Genomic DNA, 16,813 nt, shown 5'->3' on the forward strand with positions numbered 1-16,813 from the left:
CATGACAAAACCCTGCTGCATGTACAGAAAGTAATCCCAGAGCATAACTGTGTTTGTATGTGTCGTTCAGTGCTGTTTTCATGTCAAACTTACCTTTTACAATTATGGACCAAAATGTAATGTTCAGTTCCATCAGATTTTAACATAGATCCAGGATTTTAGCCGATTTTAGCCATACCTACAACATAATTCAAATATATGGACATTACAGAAGATATTTGCCCCAGGTAGGAGTGTATATATATCATTAACATTGATATTGGTTGATGATAGTTAATGTTTAACATATCAATATTGGCTAGATAAGAAAAAAAACGTTATCACTGATACACATTTGCCATCTTGTTGGGTTTTTTTGTATCCGTTTTCAGCCAAAGAACATTTGGTGTTTTTTTTATGTTCACATAACAGTGAGAATGGTGGAAGATTGTCGGGTGTTTATCTGAAGCAGCAGAGCAATGTCAGCATTGTGGTCATTTTTTCAGTGTTAAAAGGAAAGTGAAATATATGTGATATATATAACATATTACTCCAGGAATAATATGGATTTAATTGTAAAAGGTAATACGCTATACCGCTTCATCTCTAATCCCATGCAAAGCTTAACCAGCATTTGTTGGAAATGTGGCCTCTTGGTAGCATCCAAGTCTGATTCCGGCTTTGTCTTAGCTTTCATTTCTGAGATATTTCCAATGTTCTCCATTTTAATTATCAAAATTAATTTGAAAGAGGAGTGTGACACTTTTTAGAGCCACTATAACTATTTTTTTCAAACCCCACCCCCAATGCTTGCTGCAGGTAGATCACTGGATCAAGGAGAAGCTTTGATCTAATGTCATGGTTCCCTTAAATAAATATTTTACTTGCCAGCAGGAATTTCCCAGTAAACTGAACATGAAGATAATTAATAATGGTGACTAAAAAGAGTAAACATAGCTAGATGTGACGTTTTGTTGTGACTGAGTATGATTACAAATTATTCATCTGAAATCCACGTTTTTGTAATTATCTGCAGCCAAAAATTTAGGGAAGTGAAGCAGATGACATGCTGTGACGCATTCCCTAATGTCAATGACAAAAAAAAAGAAGAAATAATCTAGCATGTGATATAATTTTGTTTGAAATATCAAGGTCAGGAGGTTGCAGAGATTCAGGATATTCGCAAAAAGAAACAAAAACAAACAGCCGAAAGGCGAAGTGTTCCTAAGGGAGCTCTTCATTTTAAAGGTCAGCCAATCTTTTCAGAGTAAACGAAACATGACCACAGTAAGAGACCAGCTGTTTCACAAGATCTCACAAACACATCTCCAAATGTTATTAGTAATATCCACTTTATTTGCCATTTCCAAATTACTCACAAAAAATGAATTGAAATGTAAGCTTCACCTCTTGCATTCACAAACAGGCTACATTAGTGGTTATGCTCAAAATAAGTAAACATGAAGGAGACATTTAACCGATGGCATACGTACAACAACCATCCAATCCAAGACGTAAATATCTGTCATCATTCCAAGGGCATTAATAGAAAAATGTAAAGCAAGTTAATTAAAAGCCCCAGTAGGACATTCTGCTTGCAGCTGTTCACACAATATCTGCTTTAGAGTCCTGCAGAGGTGTTGGCCTGTGAAGTTTGTTACATGAAAATGAAGCAAAAAAACAAAACAAAACAGGAACAGTGTAGGGGAAGGCCTGCTCAAAACAAAATGGGGTCTGTCTTAGTTTCATCCCAAGTCTCACTAACTTTTTGGGAAGGGCCCAATCTGTGTGATGCGCCGAAGATTAGCCCTTAGAACATCTGTAACCGCTTTGTGTTCTGATGTAATGGCTTCCCAACATTTTGGGTCTAGCCTCCTTCTCTCCAGAGTCCAACTCTTTTCCTCTGTGTGCTTAATGCTCAACATGCGTCACGTTTCTATCAGGAAACACAACTGTGCATTTTCTATACATTAGCTCGGGGAATCAATGAACTTGCACTGAGTCACTTTAAATCTAATAAGATGCATAACTTTTAGATGATGCTGAGTTTTCCGAGCTGAAATCGGATCCCTACTGAGAGCTTTAGAGCTGACGTGCTTTCACTGTGCTTCGCCTTTTTGAAAGGTAATTTAAAAGACAGAGATGGTATTTTGAAATTTTTTTACATTCCCTCGTTCCAGTTCCAAAAAACCTTTTGCATAGACATCACATACAGTTTTGGACAGAAGTTTAGATCAATTTTTCATGGGCATGGATGCGACACTAATACTAGATCTTCATAATTGACCTAAAGTGGGTTTTCTTCTGTCACTTGGTTAATCAAGCACACTACTTTAATGCATTTTAAAAACTACAATATAATGCACAGGTTTGAATTTATCAAATTTATACATACAGGCTATAAAGAAATTCAAAACCCACAGTAACGACTGACAGCTAAACGTTTCCCTCAGAATGATGCTGCTTTCACCAAGCCTGATAAAAACTTCGGAAGTGCCAAACTGACTTGTGGAAAAATAGTTCAATCGCTGCACCTAAATCCAATTTTTAAATTTACTTAAGTTGTATGTTTAATAATCATTCCACTCTGCAAAGATAAAGGATTAAATAAAGAATTTAAAGCCCTAAATAAGTATAATATCCATGCCCATGAGAAGTGTCTGACCAGAACTGTATTTACGCTCACATCAATAGTTTAAAACATAATCAGACTGGATGTTAGCAACAACCTTTGTGTGGCTGTTGGAGGGGAAAAAAAAGTGTAAACATTTTAAATAAATGTCTTAAGAATTAGAGCCTCAGTCTTAAGAATTAAGAATAGAAGGGTTTAGTTGGTGGTTTTCCTTCTTTTCTTGGTCAAATGTAGCTATTGCTAAATTTGCTGAAAAGCAGCCAGTTCCTTTCTGTGCTATTCAAACATCAACTTTCCTCTCAAACCATCCAGTTACTAGAGCGCATGAAGTTTTTGTCAACATGTTACAGAGAGGCCTTGCCACAGGATGCAGCTGATGGAACAACAAAAAAAAAAGTAGAACGTCGATGACTTCTATGCTCTGCAAAGCACTGGCAGTTTAGGATTACAGGATGAGTAAGAAGGGATCATTCACATTCACGACGGACAGAGAGGCAACCGTGACGCACTGCACAAGAATTACAAAAGCCCTCAGAACCTTCCATTTCTCACACCAATTAAACTGTTTCTCTTCCCCCTTGTCGATCCTCTGCTAAGGTTGTTTTTACACAATGCTGTAGTGCTGATCGGTTAATGCTCACCATGGAAATTTCTCATTCACTGGAATTAACAACTGGGCACTTACTTCAGGGTTCCTACACATTTTTCATTTGAAAAATCCAGACCCAAATTTTTTAATTGCTCAATCGTGTTTTAGGTCATTTTTGGCATGTAGGTAGAAGCTAAGAAGTATTTTTTTGAAACATTTATAATCAGTATTTTCCTTACACAAAACACTAGAAACCTGCTGCCCATGATCCACGGTAAGCTGCAAGACCGTGGGCGCGGTTCTGTTAAACAACGTTAAACTGCATGGCTGGTGTAGCGCTCCAACCGAAAGGGACTTCACTAACAAAGACTTGCAAGGATTTCCAACCCAAACATTCACACAAACAAATCCAGATGAATAAAACTGCGAGTGCAAATGGATCCACACACGTTTCTCTCTGTTCATTAGCTTATTATTTTGCAAAAAACAAGATTCTTTCATTTTAATGTGCAAAAAAGTTTTTTTTGTTTTCTAACAGTTTTATTATATTGTTTTCTGAGAAAAAGAATTGTTTTTGTGTTAGCAGTTTAAAGATAATTTATTTAAACAAACTGTTATTTGTAGAAAGGTCTGGAATGAAGATTTTGGAATAAAGGAACAAATAAGAGTCTATGAAGACAAATGTTTTTCTAGACAAGTTGATTTCATCAATACCGGTTCAGAATTTTGAAGACGGTGTAGGAACCCTGTTATTTGTATTACCTAGCAGTTTTCTTTGGTTGCTGACGGCAACATTTTTGGAAAGAGGAAATCGTAATTCAATCTTTGCTTTTGTTTGTTTCCATCCTCTAACTCCTCCTTCTGTTAAGCAATTCCTAAATAAGAGATACATTTAAATGAAGACTAGTGTAATATAAAGTTGCTAATTAAAAGTCTGAGCCAAGAAAAAGTTAAGTTGTCTGGAAGCAATTTTTTTAAGTATTGAGCTGCATGTAGTGTTATGGAATCACCTTCTTTTTTTTTTTTTTTTTTTTTTAAATCAGAGCACCAGGGATTCCTCAATCACAAAAAGGCAATGAAATTCCTTAGCCGAGCGAGGTAACACTTCTAAAACATTAGGACTGAAAAATGTTCAAGTGTTGCATAAATTCCTTTGAGGATTCAGGGTAGTGATCAGTGTTGTTTGTGCATTTTTAGAAGACAAACTGACAGGAAGAAGTGAAGGAAATGAAAAAATTGTGTGCCTATTTTACAGTGTTTCATGTGGAGGAGAATAAATAAAAAAAAAAGAAAATAGTGTTTAAAAGCATGTTATCACACAAAAAACAAGTAGGAATGGCAACAAATGTGGGCACCTGCTTAGAAAAGGGAGGCGTTAATTCAATACAATCCTTTCCAGATTAACCAGTGGAAATTATATTTACTTGGTGGCATTTGAACCAGACGTTCACGCTGCAATGCTGAGTATTTCCAAGCAAAGGTGGTGGACTCTATTTATGGTCTGGGGGTTTTCCTGACTACACCTTCCCCGTTTAAGCCTTGGCTCTGAAAACATCTCAGTCTTTCTCTATTGAACATACACCTGTACAGCTGTCTGAAGATAATATGAATACACTTTACAACTAAAATGTTGTTTTTTTTCTTGGACATTTTAGGGCTTCTTGGCAAGCTCAGGCCTAAAATTAAAACACCACTCATCTATTAAAACTCTGTCATGTGTAAGAGTAAGAAAAAAGAGATTACATAAATCATAAATTATTTGGAGTGTCAGCACATAAAAAGTTAAGAGCTAAAAATGATGTATGAAGTGCCACCTCACTACTTCCTAACACACGGTCAGAGGTCCTGCTTTAGCCAGGAACAGAAAGTCATGGTCAGGTCTGGGCACAAAAGAAATGCAAAAGTCTGAGAAATGTACATGTACACTAGCAGCTAGCCTGCTCTCCTTCATCACTATAAAATGCAACATCTCTCTCTAATTCTTTTAGCCAGGCTTTTACTTTTCTTCTTCCCGTTCTTCTCTTTGCTGTCTTCCATTTTTCTTGCTCGGATCTCTCGCATCAGGTCAAAAAACACCTGAAAACAAACAAAAAAAAAGTTTACATTTTTTTTAATTTAAATTTCAAACAGTGAGCTCGTTCAACCAGGAGGGGGCAACAAACCTTATCCACGTTGGCACGGGTTTTGGCAGAAGTCTCCACGTAACACACGCCCCACTGCTCTGCACGCGCCTTCGCTTCGTCTGCACTGACCTGCCGTCGGTCGTCCAAGTCCGATTTATTGCCGACCAAGAGGAAGGGCACATTCTCGTCCTCCTTCACTCGCAGAATCTGCTCTCTGCAAAAACAGTCATGGAGCTTGTACAGCTACAATGGAATGTGCATCTTAATTACAAGTACCTTTTTGGAAATAACAACCGCTAAGCAGGTATTGAAGATATGCTTCCTTAAGTCCACAGTTCCATTTTAAAACTGTCTTAGTTTTAAGGCGAATATCGATAACTCCTGGTGTCACACCCTAATCAGCTAATGAACTCCTGCAAAAGATTCCTGAGCCTCTAAACGTTCTCACCATGGCAGTAGTTTTCTTTTTTTATTGACTGCTTTTTCCAAGTATACTCAAAAAAAGTTAAGTGGAAGGAAAAAGTGTGGGTGTTCATGTAGATATGCTCTCTCGCACCTGAAGTCTACTGTTGCTGCAAAAGACTCCAGCTCTGTGATGGAAAATACGCAGAGGAACCCCTCGCCGCTGCGGAAGTAGTTGTCCCGGATGGCGGCGTAGTCCTCCTGGCCGGCCGTGTCCAGTATGTCTATCTGCACCTCCTCTCCGTCCAGCACTACTTTCTTCCTGTAGCTGTCTGCTTTAGTAGGCTCGTAGTCTTCAACAAACTGGGGAATAAAAGTAGATTTGACTTGTTACAGGTGGAAGAAACGTGTCTGCTTCACATGCCTGCTGAAATGCGAGACACTGACCTCATCATACATGAACTGGAGGGTGAGGGCTGATTTCCCCACCCCTCCGCTGCCCACCATGATCACTTTGTGGAGGGCCAGAGAGTTCTGTCCTTTGGGCTTCGCAGCGGCCATGGCTCGGCGTAGATGTCAAGGGCGGGGGGGTGAAAGGTCAAGGCAGCGGGTGAATGGATGGGATCGCAAAAAGAAGATTGTAAAAGGATTCCGGGTGTGACAAAGTGCAGGGTAAAAATTCCTGTTAAAAGTACAGCGAGAAGGAAAAAATAATAAAAATATTGCATCATAATTTCCACAGCCTCCTTGTTCCCTGTCTGCAGGTTGATGGATTTGTCAGGAGAGACGGATGTTACACTTAAACAAGCTGCGGAGAGCAATTGTTTCAGACCGCACCAGTTAAATTAAACTGTCTCCATTTTATTCCCTCTCTTCGAATATGCTTTCTTCCTTTTTTCACTGAAATAATTTAATTATTCATCTTTTTAATGCCAACGAAGAAGATAAATATATTTGATTGCTGGTACAAATTACTCATTTAGCAGCATTTATCATTAAACTAAGACAAAATAATTTAAAAGAAAGAAAATTACATTGTGTCTGCTCCGTTTATGATTTTCTCATTTTTCTACTTTACAGCTACAAACTTTTCTGTATTTTGCTGGAATTTTATGCGATACACCAACACAAAGGCATGATAAGGTGGTAGGAAAACAAAGCGTGCATTTTTTTTCTTTATAAATTAAAGCATATTGTGCAATTGAATTCGGACTTTACTTTCTAGTAAGTATTTCATAGAACCACCTTTTGCTGTAATTTCACAAGAGCGGTTTTTAGGGGTATGTTTCCACTATCTTTGACCATCTACGGACTAAAAAGTTTCCCAACTTTCCTTTCTAAAATAGCTTTCTATCAGTCAGAACAGATGGAAAATGACTGAAGATTCATCTTGAAGTTTTGCCTCCGATTCTGTACTTTGACACAAAACACAGTCAAGCTTCAATGTAGTTTGGTTGTGTGTTTAATGTTGTCTAGCTGGAAGGTGAATCTCAGAAGGAAAGACCGCTGCAGAGTATGACCCTGCCACCACCATGTTTTACAGTGGCAATAGTTTCCAGTGTGATGTCCAGTTTATTTAATCACCTTCTCCCACGTTTGCTGTTTCTTTACCTGGTTTTCTTTCAGCACCGGCTTTTTTTCTTACCATTGTTCCAGGTTTTACACTATTTGTGATTAATAGTTGCTGTGCTGTTTCCTCTGACTCTTTGTGAAAGCAATGCATGCAGCAGACAAAGTGTGCAAAAATAAGATTCACTGAATGCAAAATAGTCTCTTTATGCAAAGAAGGACAAGACTGAAAGGCAACTATGATTCACAAGGTTTCCAGTGGAGATGTGTTAAAGGTATACTGACCAGTATGTGCAATTCTTGTGGGAATTTAAATAATTTATGATGGATTGAGGTAAAACAATTCAGGATTTTCGGAATAAGAGGCAAAACATCTCAACACTGCATTAACACACACTGGAATTAAAACATTACTAAAGTGCATCAACATTTAATTTTTAACTGCATCTTTTTTTTTTTTTTTACATTAAAGGTATAACAGTTTGGAAATTCACAGAATGTAGCAGGAACATGCTTTTAAGCGCATGTTCCTGTAGTTGATGAAGGATTATTGATACACATTTGTATCATAAAACTTTTTTTATTATGATTAATATTTCTAGGCAGCATCTGGTGATGTTTTTTTTCCAAATCTGACATCTGCAAGAGCAATTTAGTGGTCAGAACTAATGCATCGAGACCATAAGGGAATCATGATGTATAGAAATGAGTGGGTGAAGGCCCATTCCCAGCACAGGCCAAGGCAAACCACTTGGAAGCAGGATTAAACATGGGAATTCTGCCAATACGTCATTAGACAAATTAACAAAAGCTAATTTGCAGCGTCAGCTGTCAGTCAATACAACGATTTAGCATTTAATGTAATGCTCACCTATTATTTACTTAAGTGCAAATAATAAAAGGCGAATATTTAAAATTGTGAACTATAAACGACTTGTCTCATTCTCTTGATAAAACGATTAAATTATGCTATTTTGACTTACTGTCTTACTGGTTTATGTTTATAAACCAGTAAAAGAAATAAATTAGCACTGAAATGACGACAATAACAAGTCAAGAGCAGTTTCTGGTAACTGAGCAATCTATAGTTGAGCAAACTAATAAAAGAGGATATGGAAAACATGAACAAACCCGTTAACATATGATTAGAGTAGGAATTCACAAACTAAATACTCTAAAAATCCAAGCCTGGAGGCTATTAAAGTGGGCGATGTGGCTAAGCGAGCAGCTACCTAAACCGCACGGAGCAGGTAAACATGTCACCTGACGTTTAATTAGCAGCTGGGGAAGCTCAGGCTGATTGAAACGCCTCTAAAATCAAATCTATATTATCCTGACACCCAGCAACAGATGCTTACACCGTTGAACAGCTCTGTCGATAGCAGAAGGGAAAAAAAGAGGAGCTAGCAGCAAGCGGTTGGTACCACAGCAGCTAATCACAACTAACACAAAAAAAAGGGGAGAAACCGGTTGCCGCGGTTAAAAGACGCTGTAATAGAACAACATACCTGCAAATTAACTGGTTTTCCCTCGGGGCAGAATGATAGACGGAAAGTGAGTGAGAGGAGGCAAAATAAAAACACTCTGCTTCCTGTGCTTGTTAGCTCATGGCTAGCTCGGTGGCTAACTCCAGGGACTCTGGTGGTAGCTGTTAGCAGCGGACTGACTGAACGTCCTGTGGGCTTGGCTCTGTCTGACAACGCCCGCCCGCCAGGGACACTCTCCCGGCTCTGCGTTTTACTTTTAAATTTAAACTGATTCTTCTGTCTCTAAAAAAAAATCACTTTATTTTGATGCTACTAACTTTAATAATTTTCGTGAAGCTTATGATATGAAATGGGCCAATTTACCTAAGTGGGGAAACATTGGAGAGACACTAAGATGGCCAAATAGCTACTAGAGGTGTTGTTAAAAAGTGCTGAACATTTAATTACACTTTCCTGCTATAAAAGCCAGCCCTAGCTGCTACAGTAATAATGTACTGTAAAATAAGCTCATGTGCCAGTGTTGACATTTTCTGCTTTGGTTTTCTTTCAGTAATGAAAAAAAATACCGGAATTTCTAACTTGCACTGCAAGTTTGCAGAGAAACGTTGGAATCACACATTTCAGCTTGTCCGCAGATGCATGGTAAGGCAATCTATGGTTAAGGCAAACCTTTTGTCCTTTTAAGCGCATGTTCATTTAAAAGAATAAAAAAAACTACCTTACCGTTTTGTTGAGTCAGTTTGGGATGGGCCCTTTAACAATCCTATTAGATCATCCATAGTGGGATACTTGAGCCTTTGTTTGATCATTACTATGGGCACTGATGTGCTTCTGATGTTTTTTTAGTCTCGCTTGCCATCTACATTAGAATGTAATGTTATGTAAACGCCTTAGAATTAATTTGTATTATTACAGAAGCTCACACTCAAACTATTTAAGTGCATTCAGTGATAACTATAGCCTCAGTGAGAAATATTTCTTGTAAAAAAAGTTGCCAGTTCTGCACTTTTACTTCCATCACTAACTTAAATGTAGGACGTTTGCTAGTGTGTTATTGTTGGCAATAAACACAGTCATAAAAATGAGCCAACAGCTAAGTGTAGTTGAGGTTCTGTGATGCTGTGGGACTGTTTCTTTTCGACCAAGTGGGAATCTACATGATATTAGGAAGTCTTTGAACTAAAGTAATAAAAATGTGATTGATTCCACTAGAAACCTGAAAACGAGTAATTATACATGGTGATGATCCAATCTACATGGCCAGTCGACAGAGAAATAGCTCATTGGACACAAATTTAACCTTGTTCTGTGACCAGCTCAGTCCCCGCATATTGAAATATATTCAAATGTTTAAAACATTTTTTTTGTGTGTAATGCAGAATGGTGGAACAGAACTCAGAACTTGAGAGGTATAGTGTGGTTGTGAACAATATGATATAAAAGTTTAAGAACAAAGGGTTGAATGTGCAAATGTTTATTATGCAGTCCAATAATGCTGTTTTTAAATATACTGAAGCTAGTCTGGCCTTCCTGCGCTGTTCAATTGATTCAAATCTCTTTTACAGCTCAGTCCGCGTTTTCTCCCGTTTACTTGGATTCCCTCTTGTAGAATTTCTACCAGGCTAATCAGGGAACAGAAGAAGTTGTGAAATCGATTTTCTGTGTTGCTTTAGAATTGTAGTCTTTTGTAGGTCTTTTGTATCAATTGTATGTTTCGCCTACTTTTACTAATGGCAGCAGCGTAATTGTACAAAGCCGTTCGGTGTTGGCCACGCTTCATCATGTTGAACAGCCATTTGGTTCGGATAGGCACTTCTCTTTTTGCAGTGAAGGATGGTTAAGGTTAGCTATGTTTATAGCTAATGTGTTGCGTGAGGAGGCGCGCGCCAACTCCGCTCACACGCATTGGCATCGCGCGCTATCTGGTCATGCACTTTTGGATTTTTGGATCTGGGCGCGGATCCCACTCCATTCATGAAAAAAAAAAAAATCTGTGCGATTACGAAGGTGCTCTAGTAGGGCAGATGCCTTTCTACTGTCATTTTTATACACCCGCCTTTGATGGTTCATTTTATGAGAATAGTCGACAATAAACACTGTAAACTTCAGTAAACTGGGACATTACATACGTCACAGAAAGACGTGAACGATTGGGTAAAATTTAAAACTTAAACAGTGTCTGCGCCTGTCAGAGGCGCTAATGCACCGACTTTGCTGTTTGTCAATTTCCAAAAAACATAGAAGAAGAGTCCACGCCTCCAGGACACAATAGACCTTCTGTCCGAGGCAAAGTGTGGTGTAAGGGGGCTGTTTTTTTTTTTTTTTTGTTTAGTTTTTTTACCTGGCTACGACAAAGCTAACCCGCGTGCAGAGAGTCTGGAAGTAGAAGACGGTTGAGTTTTCTTTAGATTTTCATGGGTGGAGCCCTAAGAGAGGAGAATATTTGTGGATTTATTTAAAGTGGAGTTTGGCAGGGGTCAGTCTCCAGAGTATGGTAAGGCAATCTTGATTACTTGGTGGTCTAAAGTGATGTGTGGCCCAAAGGGATACTGCAGCTGGGGCTGGTTATACAATACTGACCAGCAAGGATTATGAAGAAATTAGATTCTCAAACCAAAGGATGAGTTCACAGTATATTTGCCCTCTGTTTAAAACTCTATGTAAAGGATCCTCAGTGTCAATATTTTCCTTGCTGTGGTATCATGCAGCTCGTGTTCGTTGAGGGCAGACAGCACTAGACTGTGAGACAAGCCTCACACTGTTGCACAACACATCCTTTGTTGGGTTTTCACTTTGTCCCACAATAGGAGAAATCCAGGGATGAATCCAAACCTTGTGAGCCGCTTGTAAGATCTTTGGACAGACTCCAGGAAGAGCTTCAGGGTAAACAAATATTCCTGTGATTCATTTTTCTGCTTTCTAGCACAGTAATATTGGTAACATTATTTTTTCTTTAATTTTCAGCACCAACTATGAACAACATGAAATCCAGACTGGAAATGATCGCCAAACAACAAGGGTAAATGCATTTGGTTGTAATATGACAAAATAATAATAATAATAATAAAAAAAAAAAAAAAACTTTGTGAGCTGGTGGATAAAAGTGTTTATATCTCAGATCTAGGTCTCTTGTAGTCGATGCATCATTTATTGTAGTGTCTAACCTTTATTCATATATAATTATTTTTTAGGATGGGTTTTCACTTTACTGAGGCCACCTGCTACCTGACAGCTGACTTTTTCTACCTGGAAGTGTTGCTGCTGCCGTCTGGTGAGGTGCAGGAGGTAAAGGTGGCTCTACATGGAGAACACCCCACTGTAAGCAGATTCTGGCCTTCAGACAATATGAAGCTATCCCTCTTTTTCGAATTTTGTTCTCTAATGCACTAAAATTGCTTTGCAGCCCAGCAGGTCCCTTTTGCATCTTCTTAGGTAAGTAATGACGGTATGTTCAATTTACGTTTCTGACATCTTGTCAGCCAAAACAGGCAATTTATCGCCAACAACTTTGGATGACAACTACAGTTTCAGCCGTTAGATGAGGGATTTACCTGCAAATGCTAATTCTCCTTTTTTTCTGGATAATTTAAAGATCCAATAACTTTTCAGATTTTGCCATGAGGCTGGGAGAACTGTTTGCTCAATACAACATTCCTGGAGACAAGTAGGTTTTCCTAAGACGTTCACAATTCACTTTTAAATTCTGGAATAGTTACCATTTAGCCTCTCATCTCTTGCTTTCACAGTGAAACAAAATCGAATAAGTTGAAATCACTACAATGCCTCTGGAAAGACCTTCAGCAAATATCAGATATGCCAAAGTAAGTAACAAAAAAAATCACAGGTTAACAATAAACCTGGGATTTTTAGCAGTTACTATTAAAAATAGCAGTAACAGCTTACACTGCTTATGGACAACTTGAATTAAACTGTTTATGCCTTAATTATGTTTTCTTTCTTTTAGTGAACCAAAGTGCTTTGAAGCCCAAATGGGCTTAATAAACAGTGGTAGGGTTGGCTTTTTAATGGCTGAAAAACAAGGTACAAATTGGAACCTTTACAGTAAATCATACATGTGGACTTGTTTTCTTTTTAGGATCTGATTCTTATTTTTTTTATTTTTCTCAGATTATCCTCCATCTCTTTACTTCTATATGTCACCAAATGATTGCCTGAAGAACTCAGAGTTGTGTAAGAGTCTGATTTCTCTTCTCAATTCAATGTCTGATCATGCAGCAGATTCAAAGTTGCATCTTTTATTTATTTTTTTTATGTCATAGCATTTGAGGAATTATTGGAGTTCAAACCAGCTGTCCAGGCAGCCCAGGCTACAATCGGAGTCAGCGACTTGACTCGCAAGCTTCAGATGACATCTCTAATCTCAGAGCCTCCTCAGCTGGACACTCAGAAGTTTGTATTTTATTTTAGTCTCTCATTCAGTCGAATAATGTGAAAGTCCCAGCTGCTGGTTAACAATAAATCTGCATCTTGGAGCCAGTTGTCCTGCGGTTGCTGCTTTCAGTGAGGTTTCGAATGAGATGCTTCCCACGTGTTTCCTGCTCAGACTGAAGACACCAATACCTGTGCTTTCTCATATTGTGGAGAGAGTTGGACAAATCACAGGTTGGGAACTTTTCCTAGAAAAAAAAAAAATCAAAAGCTTGTTTTCAAAAGCTCCACACTCATTTCATTGTTTCTCCAGGCGTGACTATACCAGATTGTGACCTCCAGTGGGCACCATTACCCAAGCTTCTGATAAAAGCTTCTGCAAGTGAAAAAAGCCCCTCAGAGCCATTAGATGGACAGGAGATCTTTTCAGTGGTACGAGTCTACTTTTACCTTCATTTATTTCTTTGTCAATTTGAATTCATGCTGAGGGAGAATTGAAACGTCTCGTCCAGGTTTTTCCTGAGGGTGGAATGCACACGTATGTTCTCCCTAATTCTTCATGGGATGTTCCCACACAAAGAGCAGCTTTGCTGGCCAGCGTTCCTTTCACCCAGCCGGCTCACGTCTCAGCCGTGCTGGAGCTGCTGCGTCACCAGTGTGCCTTTAACACCCTGCTGAGGAGCTGCTTGACTCAGAGTGCCAGCCCAGGTGCGAGGATGTTCATGGGGTAGAATTATATCCAATATGAAGGAAGGGATGCTGCCAAGAAGACTTGTAATGCTCTTATTATATTTATGTTTTGTTTTGCTTTATTTCTGTGAATTCCTACCAGCTTCAGTTTGTGACCTGCACTTCGAAGTCCGCCCAGAGTACACCACCAGCATTTCTGTGACTTTCCGTCAACCCCACATTGACCGTCTTGCTGTCTGTAAGCATTTTTTAACAGAATTTTATGGGGGGAAAAAGCCAGTTAATTTAAGTATTTTTCAGGTCTGGATAAGTATAGGAGGAAAATGGTGTGGAAAATGTTTGAATTTCCAGACTTGATCTCATATGGTTTTTGATTCCTGCAGGTTTGGTATTTAAGGTCTGTCCTTTGCAGTAATTTCTGTCATAAATTGATAGAGAACATTGTGTTCTGTAAATTCAAAAGAACTGTAGTGGGTGAGTTTAGTTTAGAAATACTCTGTTAAGCATTTTGAATCTGCCTTAGCTATTAACATCATTAGATTATATGTAGTGTAAAAGTGGCGTATATTACTATACTACTCCTGTTGCTGCTAAAACTACCGATTTTTAAATGAAATAAAAAATGACTGAACTGTAAATGTGAATCTGAGAGTGTGCAACTTTAACAAGAAATATCTATGAACCGCGTTTATTGGTAAACGTTTTGCTTCAAAATGTAAGGAAAGTAAAACAAATATGTAACTACAAAATATTTAGTTCATTTATGTACACCTTAAAATTTGTGGGCTAATTTTTCAGAGTGGTATAATTGGTGTCTGTGAAATGAGTCTTAAAGATGATGAGATTGCCCGCTCAGGCCAACTGTCGGCTGCAAACTTCTTTCTTAACATAGTTTCTTTATTGCAACTGAAACACATATACCTTATAACCTCTACAGAACTACTTAGAAAACATATGGACTCATGTGCTTTTCTGTCACCAGTGCTGGTCAACATGCCTAATCCCCGTCAGATCACCTGCCAGTTGTTTGGAGGAGGATTTTATGATTTATCTTCTGCCATACTGGACGAATATATCTCCATACTTCTGACTAAGTTTGTTTTGTACTATTGCAAAAATACTCATTTTAATCATTGTTTTTAGTTTGATTCCTTGCATAATACTTATGTGTGTATTTTTTTTTTTTATCTCAGATGTATGTCCATTCCTGTGGCCATGAGGGCATTATACAGCAGGCTCGAGAAAACCACCAGCTGCCCCACCACCGCAGTAGCTGAAAACGACCGACTGAGTCCTGTGATGGACACCGATGGCCAGTCGCCTGCAGCCTCCCAAAGCGCAGAGCATGACGGTGTTCCTGGTTCAGTTCGCGGTGCCATATCTGCCTCTAAATCTGAGCTTCATCCTGACATGACCGCCAGCATGCCTGACGACCCTCACCCATTCGTTCCTGTGGCTCCAATGGCAAACTGTCAGAGCTGATCCCAACATAAAGAGGGTTTAGCAGCTGCTTGCGTCACAGATTATTGGACTTTATTAAGAAACTGGCCGCTGTGTAACAATTTGAGATGCTGATGGTTGAATCTGTCTCACTATGCATTCCAGTGTGGTAGGGATGGCTGGCTATAAAGGTTTTAGAGGTCTGGCAGTGGGCCTCCAAAGGGCAGGAAACCAGTTGCTTGTTACCATGTGAGCCAGTAAGTCCTGGATTAAATGTCTCCATATTGGCTTGTGGAAACCAATTTTTGTCAGCTTTGAAAAAAATGAAAACTTTGTTGAATAAAGAAACAATTTGGTTTGAATAGAGAAATGAAAGCTAGAAGAAATTTCTTGATTACAGTTGAGGACCATCTTGCTTTTCCTAGACTCCTGCCAGGACTTGTACAAATATAGGACAAATGCCTACAGCCTGTACAATCGAAGAAGAAATGTTTATATGACTACAGAGGAGACAATGTGATTTTAACTGCATTATAGATCTTTCCATACAATTTTCTAAACTTACTGAAATGGAGGAGGATTTTTCCTTTTTTTTTTTTTTTTTTTACACATATTTAGAATATTTGATCCAACTGTTGACAGTAGACAACTGGCTTTGTCTGTATGCATATCCAGTGACCTGTGTGACTGCTATTCATAGAAGCAGCCAAACATGTGGGCTTAGAAACGCTCTCTTCTTTCAGAGGAACTGTGTACATGAAATATTTGTTTTGAGAACGTTCACAAAAGGAGCGCATGGTGATGCTGGATTTTAAATAACTGTCCAAGCTTTTGTAAACCTGGTTGGATGCTTAGTCTAATGAGCATAAATGTCTTCTGATACTCTTGACAAAATTTGAATCGTTCTTTCATGGGTAGAAGGATCATAGGATGTATGTGCATTTATATATATATATATATATATAAGTTGCAAAAGTATGAACATCTTTTGTGGTCAGCTGAGAAAGAAATGTAGCCATTTACACAGAATAGCGGAAAGTGTGTTTGTAGGGGTCTTGGTAGTAAACTGAACACACACGTGGCCAGCTGGTGGTGGCAGCATCATAATGTTGGGCATTGCAAATCTTTACTTCAAATTACCATGTAGAATATTGAAACAAAGATACGGGGCAATGTTCTTGTAAAACAATAATAGGAGGGCAACAGGAGCGAATTTAAAATATATTTTCACTATATAATGTATTACAACTAAAAATTAGAATATTAGATCAAATATTGAGCTTCAAAGTTTGACCATTCTAAAGGATATGCTTTCTTACCTCTAATACTAATAAAGACTGAATATTAGTCCACTACTGTTGTTTTTTGTTTGTTTTTGTACAAATCAAATAAAGGTTTCATAACTCCAAAGAAATTTCTGTTTAAAGATCTGTTTTTAGTCCAAAACTATTCAAATAATTTTTGATCAGACACTAAAGTATTATTAACCACCTGCCAAGCAAGATTATGGTCT

The 16,813-nt window shown here is 38.4% G+C and overlaps 2 protein-coding genes across 6 annotated transcripts; one reads left to right on the forward strand and one right to left on the reverse strand.

The window, feature by feature from the left end:
• Positions 1 to 1,312: 1,312 nt before the first annotated feature.
• ralaa (v-ral simian leukemia viral oncogene homolog Aa (ras related)) lies at positions 1,313 to 9,008 on the reverse strand. The gene is made up of 5 exons (XM_044104117.1): positions 8,803 to 9,008; positions 6,173 to 6,407; positions 5,880 to 6,088; positions 5,363 to 5,537; positions 1,313 to 5,276 (listed from the first exon to the last, which is right to left on the reverse strand). Exons 2-5 carry the CDS (start codon positions 6,284 to 6,286, stop codon positions 5,154 to 5,156), a joined length of 621 nt encoding a protein of 206 aa, XP_043960052.1. The 5' UTR covers positions 6,287 to 6,407; positions 8,803 to 9,008; the 3' UTR covers positions 1,313 to 5,153.
• zgc:111976 (uncharacterized protein LOC553663 homolog) lies at positions 8,490 to 16,652 on the forward strand. Of its 5 annotated transcripts, none has more exons than XM_044104112.1 (17): positions 8,490 to 8,544; positions 9,332 to 9,423; positions 11,589 to 11,664; positions 11,746 to 11,800; positions 11,973 to 12,099; positions 12,185 to 12,213; positions 12,374 to 12,445; positions 12,528 to 12,602; positions 12,746 to 12,822; positions 12,910 to 12,972; positions 13,062 to 13,191; positions 13,280 to 13,404; positions 13,484 to 13,602; positions 13,683 to 13,878; positions 14,003 to 14,098; positions 14,843 to 14,954; positions 15,054 to 16,652. In XM_044104112.1, exons 1-17 carry the CDS (start codon positions 8,505 to 8,507, stop codon positions 15,340 to 15,342), a joined length of 1,773 nt encoding a protein of 590 aa, XP_043960047.1. In that variant the 5' UTR covers positions 8,490 to 8,504; the 3' UTR covers positions 15,343 to 16,652. The 5 variants fall into 5 exon arrangements, with proteins under 5 accessions (XP_043960047.1, XP_043960048.1, XP_043960051.1 ...); XM_044104113.1 differs by lacking the exon at positions 8,490 to 8,544 and adding an exon at positions 8,613 to 8,710; XM_044104114.1 differs by lacking the exon at positions 8,490 to 8,544 and adding an exon at positions 8,778 to 8,848.
• The last annotated feature ends 161 nt before the right edge of the window (positions 16,653 to 16,813 follow it).

This window comes from Gambusia affinis, linkage group LG21 (assembly GCF_019740435.1).
Source record: "Gambusia affinis linkage group LG21, SWU_Gaff_1.0, whole genome shotgun sequence".
Lineage (NCBI taxonomy): Eukaryota > Metazoa > Chordata > Actinopteri > Cyprinodontiformes > Poeciliidae > Gambusia > Gambusia affinis.

What these genes read in the sequence shown, in the direction of transcription:
- ralaa (XM_044104117.1), bottom strand. Translation starts at nt 6,286, where the DNA reads ATGGCCGCTGCGAAGCCCAAAGGACAGAACTCTCTGGCCCTCCACAAA. An exon ending in TCCAGTTCATGTATGATGAG is followed by an intron (nt 6,089 to 6,172) that starts GTCAGTGTCTCG and finishes TTTATTCCCCAG; the next exon opens with TTTGTTGAAGACTACGAGCC. An exon ending in CCCGTGCCAACGTGGATAAG is followed by an intron (nt 5,277 to 5,362) that starts GTTTGTTGCCCC and finishes GTTTGTTTTCAG; the next exon opens with GTGTTTTTTGACCTGATGCG.
- zgc:111976 (XM_044104112.1), top strand. Translation starts at nt 8,505, where the DNA reads ATGTGGCTAAGCGAGCAGCTACCTAAACCGCACGGAGCAG. An exon ending in CCTGAAGAACTCAGAGTTGT is followed by an intron (nt 12,973 to 13,061) that starts GTAAGAGTCTGA and finishes TTTATGTCATAG; the next exon opens with CATTTGAGGAATTATTGGAG. An exon ending in GACAGGAGATCTTTTCAGTG is followed by an intron (nt 13,603 to 13,682) that starts GTACGAGTCTAC and finishes CGTCTCGTCCAG; the next exon opens with GTTTTTCCTGAGGGTGGAAT.